At 40.3% G+C, this 11078-nt stretch overlaps 1 protein-coding gene across 5 annotated transcripts in view; it reads right to left on the bottom strand.

Moving 5' to 3' along the window:
• The window catches only part of RRM2B (ribonucleotide reductase regulatory TP53 inducible subunit M2B), a 36936-nt gene that overhangs the window by 22499 nt on the left and 3359 nt on the right, over nt 1-11078 (bottom strand). For all 5 annotated transcript variants that reach the window (XM_035276942.3, XM_035276938.3, XM_035276940.3 and 2 more), the window contains one exon: nt 4228-4383. In XM_035276942.3, coding sequence (XP_035132833.1) covers nt 4228-4383 — 156 coding nt within the window. The remainder of the gene's footprint in view (nt 1-4227; nt 4384-11078) is intronic.

The following is an 11078-nucleotide window of genomic DNA, read 5'->3' as shown; positions in this document are numbered from 1 at the left end:
TGGGAGTACAGGCCTGAGCCACTGCATCCAGTCAAAAATAGTTTTTAAATGTACCTTGTCTTAGTCAGTTCTGGAGGCTATAACAAATTGTCATAGATTGAGTTGCTTAAACAACATCCTATTTTGTTTTGTTTTGTTTTTTAATATTTCTGGAAGCTGGAAGCCCAAGATCAGGATGCCAGCATGGCTGTGTTTTTGGTGAAGTCCTCTTCCTGGTTTACAGATGGCCACCTTCTTGCTCTATCCTCACATAGCAGAGACAGAGAGAGAGATTCATATTTCTCATGTCTCTTCTTATAAGGGTACTAATCCTATTCATGAGGGCTCCACCCACATGACCTAATTACCTCCCAAGGCCCCACCTCCAAACACCACCAGACAGCATGTGTAGATATCATTTTGATAGGGACAGGAGGCAGGGGAATTCTGGGCAGAAGAAGGTGGTCCCCAGATAGGGCTCCACCCTCAATCCTGAAACTGTGGCCCAAAGTGAGAATATGCATTCCCATTTTCCCATTCGTATGTTGCCTTTTCCAAAACCACCTATAGCCCGCTCTTCTCCCCTACTCTGGGCCCATAAAAACTCCAGGTTCTGCTAGCAGAGAAGAGGAGAGGCAGCTGGAAGTCAGAGACTATGGTTGGACATCAGAGAGAAGCAACTTAACTTCAGAGGAACAGCTTGATAGCATTGCTTTGGAGAGGAGTCAGCCAGAGATGGCCAAACTCCAGGGGAAGATTATCTTTCCACTCCATTCCCTTTCCAGCTCCCCTTCCCACTGAGAGCCACTTTCATTGGCAATAAAATCCTCTGTATTCACCACCCTTCGATTTGTTCATGTGACCTGATTTTTCCTAGATGCTGAACAAGAGCTTGGATGCTACAGGTGCAGATGCTAACGGCTGTCACACTGACCCTCTGTCCTCGCTGGTAGAGAGCAAATGCTTCATGTGAAAAGGCAGAGGGCACACTGAGCTGTTAAAACTTAAGCCATCTTTGGGCAGGAAAAGCTAAAAGAGGGTTGACTATAACATGTTCCTTCTGGGGTTTCAAGGGTTGCGGGTACTCCCCATAGATGCTGCCATGGGGTCGGGATGGCATGGAGTTTTCCTCCTGCCAGTGCCCAGAAGTACTCGCCCAAGCTCCTGTACCTGCTCACCTGCATGCGCCCTCCCTCAAAGGGTTGAGCACAATGAGTTCAAGTGAGTGAAGTTTGCCTCTGACAGCACTGAAGCAGCCAGCTAGCTCCAGCACCCATACTCCAGTTTCCGCCCAAGAAGGGATCAGAGAAACTATCCTACTTCAATTTTATCAGAAAAAATATTTTAAATATTTTTCATAATTCTCTTCATAAACATTTGAAATATGTAATTATCCTTGTCTTTTGCCCTTCTTTTATTTACTCTAACAAAGCCTCAATCTCTTTGACCTCCCCAAAAAAGACTAATGTCCCATCCTTTTAATCACGTGTTATTTTCTAAAACCTTTTTTCCCATTAATTTATTCTTTGTTTGCTAAGCACTTACTGCACAGCAGACACTGTGCTAAGCACTGGGGATACAACAGAGCAGGGTGGGGGAAATATCTGTCTTCATCTTTTAAAACATGTAACCTAAAAATCAAGTTCTGTTGTATTAAAAGCTCAACTCAGGTTTAACTGAAGGACATGTTCTTTCTTTGTTCTTATATATTATAACCCTCCACTTTTTTTATTTTTATTTTTTGAGACAGTCTCACTCTGTTGCTTAGGCTAGATTACAGTGGCATGATCTTGGCTCACTGCAGCCTCCACCACCTGGGCTCAAGCTATTCTCCTGCCTCAATGTTCTGAGTAGCTGGGATTACAGGCACCTGCCACCATGCCTGGCTAATTTTTGTATTTTCAGTAGAGACAGGGTTTTACCATGTTGTCTAGGTTGGTCTTGAACTCCTGACCTCAAGTGATCTGCCCACCTTGGCATCTAAAATGCTGGGATTACAGATGTGAGCCACCATACCCAGCCTTTTATGTATTATATACTTGATATTAAATGTTAATATTATAATATGCTTCCTCTTAAATATTAAAATTATCTCTTTGAACACTCAGTTTCAAAGGTCTTATAAATTTTATTTATACTACATTGGTCATATTCCCTTCATGCCTAGCTTTTTCTTATTTGAGCAAATTCTCAATTTCATCATTTAAATACTGATTCCAAACTAGACAATTATCATAATTGCCTGAGTGGCTTTAAAGAAAAAAGTCCCAAACCCCAGACATACTGTCTTTTTATCAGGGTTTCTGTTGGTCAGTCATATTTAAGAATTAAGCTCAACCATTTAAGCTGATTAAATGGTAACTTACATAATTTGTTTAAATGAAAATATGTAAAACTAAAAATGTGTTTGGCTTATCTTCAAAATATGTATTTGAATCTTCCTATAAGTTACCTACAAAACATGTACCAAATTTTAGTTTTCAAAAATGAATGTTTCTTTGTTATAGGGCATATATTACCTTTGCTAAAAGATGCAAGTTAATTTCCAAATGAATCTCAAGAATCCTAAGAATCATAAGTGCCTTTTTAACATGATGAATAAAAGAGCCACCTGTGTATTCCACTTGCTCTCTGAACCATATCTAACAAAAAAACTTTCTAAAAACCACAGACAGTTAGGGACAGTCAGGTGTGTCAAGCATTATGACCCAGTATGAAAATACTGGGTGTTTTTGTGTGGTTGGTTTTTTGCTCCATATGTCAACTATAATATAACAAAGATGTTGACAATATAACACTCCAATATAACAAAGATGGGTAAGTGGGTAAAATTAGTGTAACAGAAGCTCTGAACATCGGTGCCTTCTGATTTAACCTAGTAAGGTTAAATCTTCTTCCTTTCTGTATATAAAATAATAGTTTACATTTATTTAGTGCTTACTAAGTGCCAACTACCATTTTAAACATCTCATTAATCATCACAACCCAAATAGCCAAGTACAATTAGCCTAATTTACCGATAAGGATACACAGAGAGATTAAGCAACTTTCCCAGTTCCTCAGCTAGTAAGTTTTGGAACGGGATTTGTACCTAGGCAGTCTGACCCCAGAGCCTGCATTCTTAGCATGTGTTTACATTTATAGAATTAATTTCTTGAAAAACAGATTCAAATATATCTATCCGAATAGATACATCTATCTATAGAGATACATATACAAACATATACAGATACAGAACAAGAGAGTGCTGTACAGGTATTATCCATCATATTCAAAGATGAAGACAAGAACTATTTGTTCAGTTAGACTACAGGGCAATCATTTTCATGACCACTGTCCTTATCAACCAGCAAATATTTTCTAGTTTGCTGTGTTCAGTAAATGACTTCCTAGGTGGAATTAACAAAAGCATTCTACAGCTGATCTACTAGTGGCAAATCTGTCACATTTGATGTAGCTGAGGGCACAGCCAAATTGGGAGCAGCACTGTGAATTCCACCGCCTAGAAGATCAAACTCTTCATGTGGCAGCTACTTTTCTACAATCAGGTAAGTCTCTCAATTGAAAGCAGGGTTACTACAGCTTTCACTCATTTTTTGACTACAGCTGCAATTTTACTTATTCTGCTGACCTTATAAGACCAGTCAGACTAGCCTTACTTGGCCATAAACTAAAAGTGTGTTTAAAAATAGAAAATGCTCTAAAATAGGGCCAGATGCGGTGGCTCACGCCTATAATCCCAGCACTTTGGAAGGCTGAAGTGGGCGGATCACGAGGCCAGAAGATCGTGACCATTATGGCCAACATGGTGAAACCGTGTCTCTACTACAAATACAAAAAATTAGCCAGGCATGGTGGCACACACCCATAGTCCCAGCTATTTGGAAGGCAAGGCGGGAGAATCCCTTGAACCCATGAGGTGGAGGTTGCAGTGAGCTGAAATTGTGCCACTGCCCTCCAGCCTGGGTGACAGAACGATATTCCGTTTCAAAAGAAAATAAAAGGTTCTAAAATATATTGGAAATAAAAATCTGGCAGAATTAGATGCCACTGTTGCAGCAGAAAACTTGTTTCTAGACAGTAATCTAAACTAAAACATTGAGAACATTGTATTTAGTCTCAGTAATTCCAAAACTTAACTTCTACGACTGATCTTCTGCAATTTATAAAGTTTTTCAATATCCTGTAAAACAAGAAGGGAACACTACACTATTGGACATAAATGCTCATGAAGGCAATGCCACATACCTCTTCTGCTGTCCAGAAGGAAGCCTGTGCCTGTTTATACATTTTCCAAATATCGGGGTACTGGATTGGGAAGATGACAAACCGGCGAGAACTCTTTCTTAGAAGTGGCTCTTCATTTGACTTTATTTCATTTTCGTTGGTATCTGCAGATGATCTCTTTGAAAAATAAAGCACAAACAGCCTTTTTATATAGACATTTCCTCTTTATTCATACCTAAACATTCATCTAGGGAAGTCAGGGAGACAGTATTGGTTTGAGGGCCTGCCTGCCTGGGTTGAATCCTTACCGTTGCCCGGTAGCTGATACTGTTAGAAGTGTGGGTGAGACCACAGGAAGCTGCTGAACTTCTTTGACCCTCAGTTTCCTCAGCTGTAAAATAATTCCTGCCTCGTAGGTTTATTCCAATGATTAAAAGTGCTTTAAAGAAAGCCTGGTATATAATAAGCACTCAAAAATTTATTGTAATTATTGCTAGTTGGAGGATAATTACAAAGCTAGACCCATAAATGTCACCATGGGCAAATTTCTAAGTTTGTAAACAAAATGTCCCTTATAGCCTCTCTGATATAGAATGCTGGAATGAATAAGCTACTGGTATAAACTACTTTATGACTTTCTTTCTACTTTTCACTGAAATACTATAATACTTATCTGAAAACCCATTACCTACAACTTAATCTTTGTTCATTTTAACCTTCCAGTATTCCAATTTGTTACTGTTATCTACATTTTAACATTACTGCAGATGATCTCACTGCGGGCTGTCTCAAAGCTTTGTGAGTAAAGTGAGAAACACAGACCTATATTCATACTGCTTCAAAACATGAGGACATTCGGAGAGTAAATGGTGCCACATATATATTTTTTAAATAGTAGGAACATCAGAAGAGTTGTACATGCATGAGAATGAGTATAAACAAAATCCATACAAATAAGCTAAACACGTATGAATCAGGATTAGAACACATATAAATTCTAGACTCCTAACCCAAACGGTCTCCCTCTACTGTGACAGGCCAGTTATGTTCCTTACTCCTGCCTCCACCCACTGTCACCTCTCCAAAGCAAGCATTATAGCGGAGGAGGCTAAGGCTTATCAAGAAGAAAGCCCAAGATATAAGCATAAGGCTATGCAAATACAGGGGGGCTTGCATGCTTTATACCTACTGCCATCACATACGGATTGTCTTGATTTTAACTACCTGTTTAAAGGTGTGGGCCTCCTCAGATACAGCACTTGAGCCCTGGAGAAGAGGAACCAATTTTCATTTGTTGTGATGTTCCCAGAGCTTAGTACTGTATCAAGCCTGTTAGCTAAGTAAAGGGGCCGCTAATTTCTCTTCTTCTTGTGCTCAGATTTCTAGGTACCTTTAGAAAATTTTAATTTAACAGAAGACCACAATGTATCAGTGAGACAACCTAATAACCACTCAAATCAATCACGTTTCTCCCTCTTCACATCATCCCAAAGGCCTGCTTTAGGTTCTAGATATAAATACATAGTTCACTGCAATTTAATTCCCTGTTAATTGTCTACAGTTTCCCATGCTTCTTGAAAGTAAAAACCATTTTCACCCTTGTAGAATCCCTTGTGCCTAGCACAGTACCTGGCATGCAGTTGGTACTCACTGCACAAATACCTGAGCAATTTTTTTTTAAGACTGGGTTTTGCTCTGTCACCCAGGTTAGCGTGCAGTAGTGTGATCATAGATCACTGCAGTCTCAAACTCCTGTGCACAAGCGATCCACCTGTCTCAGCTGCCCAAGTAGCAAGCACTACGTGTGCACATCACCACTCCTGGCTAATTTTTAAATTTTTTGTAGAGATGGGGGTCATGCTGTGTTGCCCAGGCTGGTCTCAAACTTCTGGCCTTTGCTATTTTTGTTACTGAAATTTGGGATAATAATGAAAGTATGAAGGTTGGAACTTCAAAATTTTTGTTATTCAAAGTTAAGAAGGACACCACAAGTAGTCACTCTTTAGCACCAAAAGCCCTGCCAATGAATGAACTTTTAAATGATAATAAATAATTGATCTGCTGAAGACTAGTACCTTTAAGTTAGAATGGAAGTCACATTTGTATATACCTTCTCCTTTTCTATTCTGATTACCTGTAGACTGCTAAGAGGAGAAGCTGGATTAGGAGTGTATTACAAAGGATTTTACAATGTGAAGAGAAGGAGGTTAACCAATATCAACCTTTGAGCTGGGCTAGAGATGACATATTATTTCATAGTGCTTAGGTACGTGCATAAACATGCATTTAAATACAATTTCAGAAAGTTCATGCATCTTGAAACTCTAGGCTCTCCAGGGTACCCTCTGTGGACCTGATCTAAGAGCCCATATTTTAAAAGAAAAAAACAACATGAAAAAAGATATGATGGCGGCCAGGTGTGGTGGCTCACTCCTGTAATCCCAGCACTTTAGGAGGCTGAGGCAGGCCGATCACCTGAGATCAGGAGTTCGAGACCAGCCTAGCCAACACAGCGAAAACCCGTCTCTTCTAAAAATACAAAAATTAGCTGGGCATGGTGGTGGGTGCCTGTAATCCCAGCTACTTGGGAGGCTGAGGCAGGAGAACTGCTTGAACCCAGGAGGTGAAGGTTGCAGTGAGCCAAGATGGCACCATTGCACTTCAGCCTGGGCAACAAGAGCAAAACTCTGTTTAAAAAAAAAAAAAAAGACCGGGAGCAGTGGCTCAAGCCTGTAATCCCAGCACTTTGGGAGGCCTAGGTGGGTGGATCACAAGGTCAAGAGATTGAGACCATCCTGGTCAACATGGTGAAACCCCATCTCTACTAAAAATACAAAAAAATAGCTGGGCATGGTGGCGCGTGCCTGTAATCCCAGCTACTCAGGAGGCTGAGGCAGGAGAACTGGCTGAACCCAGCAGATGGAGGTTGCGGCGAGCTGAGATGGCGCCATTGCACTCCAGCCTGGGTAACAAGAGCGAAACTCCATCTCAAAAAAAAAAAAAAAAAAGAAAAAACAAAAGATATGATGGTATGTGACATTTTTAAAGAACTAGAAGTAATTTTCTAAGCCTGGACTTCATGGTATGTGGTGGGCAATGGAAGGAGATGAAACCTAAAAGGCAGCAGAGAACAGTTCCCAGTGGTTTTTCCAAATGTGTTCTGAAGAACTCTGTGATCTCCCTAATGTCATGATCACCAGGAGAAAATTTCACTTTTAAATGTTTTCATCCTTTTAAAACAGTAATAAAAATAACTGAAACAGATGTTTTCTACTGTACAGAAAGGAAATCAGCAAATCACCAACACATAAACTTGTGTTTCCAGGTTCTCTTTCTTTTTTTTTTTTTTTAGATGACCTCAGATGAAAGTTTCTCTGGGTACCTCCGCTTAACTGAAGAATACCATGAGAGTGAAAAATAGGCAGTTTAAAAAAACAAATAAAAAACTTGTAACCAGTTGTATGGATTTTTCAGAATTGAACCAAGCTTTTCATTTTTTTTCCCCAAAACCAAACCAAATTGAAAAAACAATTTTATAGTGGCAATAATACAGCAGAGACCTTATTATTCAAAGTGATCCAACAGGTAGTTGAAAATTGGCTAACGGTAGGAATCATAAGAAAACAATGTGACTTAAACACGTAATTTTTTTTTGAGTCTTGTTCTGTCACCCAGGCTAAAGTGCAGTGGCATCATCTCAGCTCACCGCAACCTCTGCCTCCTGGGTTCAAGTAATTCTTCTGCCTCAGCCTCCCAAGTAGCTGGGATTACAGGAGAGTGCCACCACACCCAGTTAACTTTTGTATTTTTCGTAGAGATGGGGTTTCACCATGTTGGCCAGGCTGGTCTCAAACCCCTAACCTCAGAATGATTTGCCAACCTCAGCCTCCCAAAGTGCTAAGATTATGGGCATGAGCCACCGTGCCCAGCCTAAACACATACATTTATATTTATTTTTACTAATCTTCTGCCATAAGGTCAGAGCTTTTTGTTTTTTTAAGACTTGGCTGATTGAAGCCCCAGGTGTTTTGAATATTCCACACCATAATGTATCACCTACACTTTCTAGTTTCAATATTTTTCTTTTATTTTAAGAGACAGGGTTTTGCTCTTTTGCCCAGACTGGAGTGCAGTGGTGTGATCATAGCTCACTGCAGCTTCAAACTTCCTGCCTCAGCCTCAGAGTAGCTGGAACTACTGACACATAACACTGTACCTAGTTAACTTTTTTTTTTTTAATTTTTGTATAGACAGGGTTTCACTATGTTGCATAGGCTGGTCTCGAACCCCTGGCCTCACGCGATCCTCCTGCAGCAGCCTCCTGAATCACTGGGATTACAATCATGAGCCACTTCGCCCAGCCTCTAGTGGAAACAGATATACATCAATGCCGCTGAATGCAGTGGCTGGCCAGGTGTGGTGGCTCATATCTGTAATCCCAGCACTTTGGAAGGCTGAGGTAGGCGGGGATCACGAGGTCAGGAGTCTGAGACCAGCCTGGCCAACATGGTGAAACCCCATCTCTACTAAAAATATAAAAAGTTAGCTTGGGGTGGTGGCACATGCTTGTAATTCCAGCTACTTGGGAGGCTGAGGTAGGAGGATTGCTTGAACCCAGGAGGCAGAGGTTGCAATGAACCAAGATCACCGCACTTCAGCCTGGGCAACACAGCAAGACTCCATCTCAAAAAAACAAAATAAAACAAAAATAAATATATGGGTATATGAGAGAGCAGCCTACTAGCTATAGAAATTCTAAAGCTCATGGGTATCTATATATTTTACAGGGTTAATTAAGGAGAAAAATTGTTTAGTAGTAATCTGATTTTTTTTTTTTTTAATTTTGGAGGTCAAAGTGGTCTTTGATATAAAACACCCTGGCATCTAACACCTCTAATATGTATGCTATTGGGAGCCACTGAAAGTTTTTAATCAGGCAAATAACATAATCAGATCTGTGTTTTAAGATCACTTTTGTAGAAACATGGCTAGATTAGAACAGAAATTGGAGGCAGACAGAACAATGAAAAGATTATTGTACTACCCATCTCTTGCCTGAACTAGAAACACACAAAAAACTGATTTAAGACATATTCAGAAGTAGAATGAATTATTCTTGCTAAAAATTTGGATTTGGGACAAGGGGACAAAGAAGAGTTGACCTTGATGCTAGCTCCAGTAACTTGAGTGATAACAAGAACTAAAAGGCACACAGAAAGTGCTCAGTACCTGGAGAATAAATGAATAAATCAGATAAAAAAAATCTTGCTTCTCACATTAGATGTTTAAAGAAGTTTACTTTAACTCCTCCCACCAACCCAAGTGACAAAAAAGTTACACAGTATCCTTACAAACTCGACTAGGTCACTAAAAAAGATAATGAATTCAGTAATGTCCAGTGAGCAGTTAAAAATATAACACTGGGCCAGGCGCGGTGGCTCATGCCTGAAATCCCAGCACTTTGGGAGGCCGAGGCGGGTGGACCACGAGGTCAAGAGATTGAGACCATCCTGGTCAACATGATGAAACCCCGTCTCTACTAAAAATACAAAAAATTAGCTGGGTGTGGTGGCACGAGCCTATAGTCCCAGCTACTCAGGAGGCTGAGGCAGGAGAATTGCTTGAACCCAGGAGGCAGAGGTTGAGGTGAGCTGAGATCGTGCCATTGCACTCCAGCCTGGGTAACAAGACCGAAACTCTGTGTAAAAAAAAAAAAAAAAAAAAATATATATATATATATATATAAAACACTATAGCACAGGGGTGATGGAGCTCCCATTAGTGTTTGCCAAGGGAATGGATGTGATTATTCAGGGAGAACATATAGAGCAGCAAGACAACTGAGGATCCAGCCTTAGAGAATGCCAGTATTTAAAGGGCAGATGAAAGAAGAAGAGCCAGCTGAGATTAAAATCAACTGAAATGGATTCAGGACAAGGAAAAGCAAAAGTAGGAATAAAGTGATTTGGCTAAAGCAAAGGATCCAGACTCGTAAGATAAAGCAGACTAAGAAGTCAGGAATTAATTTTGTGGCCAAAGATTTTCAAACACTGGAGGTCTGGAAGGCTCATACTCCAATTCTCCCCATTTGCCCCCAACCCCAGGTGCTGGCATTCATTGCAGGGTACAGTTTGAAAATCTGTACCCCACAAATTTGGGGGTACAGATAGTCATGGAGAGTTTCTGAATGGGAATTAACATGAATAGTGGTGGCATTAGGAAGACTCATCAGAAACCCATGTATAGGATTAATTGGATAAAAACCTAGATTTTCCTAGCAACTAAGGAACCAATTTCAAAGATGGAAATGAGAATCTGAATTAAGATGTGGCAGTCAGCATGAAAAAAAGCAGCTTCAACAAGACTTTACCAGCCTGAGGTGTTGGCCAGGCTTTTTTGTAGGAATTGAGACCCTTTTGAAAGTTTTTCTGGGGGCGCAGGGTCAGTGACAGGGAGACACTGGTCTCATGAAGGATTAACTTGGCAATAGTAGTTAGGATTAAATGTCAGGTAAGATAGGAGATAGAGAAACAACCAAAGTATTGCAGGTGCACAGGTGTAAAGTGATGAGAACTTGAAATAAAGTTTAGCAATAGGCATTTCTACTGTATTTTCCAGAATGGTACTTCTAGTTTCTGACTGACTTGATTTCTGGTCACCTAGTTGGAAGACATGCCTGGGCATGTCAGGAAAATTTAGGTCAAGATTCCCCAGCAAGCACTTACAATGTCCGAATCTAAACTGGCATCATACATGGCTCTTACCTCTCATTCAGCCCCAATTCCACCACGTCTGTTCCTTTGCCTTTATGTCTCTTCTACGTCTGTAAAATATCTGCATGTTGTCATAGTCATACACTATTTCTAAGTATC

Source organism: Callithrix jacchus, chromosome 16 (assembly GCF_049354715.1).
Source record: "Callithrix jacchus isolate 240 chromosome 16, calJac240_pri, whole genome shotgun sequence".
NCBI classification, from domain to species: domain Eukaryota; kingdom Metazoa; phylum Chordata; class Mammalia; order Primates; family Cebidae; genus Callithrix; species Callithrix jacchus.
Note: the sequence above shows the minus strand (reverse complement) of the source record. Positions and strands in the feature narration are given on the sequence as shown.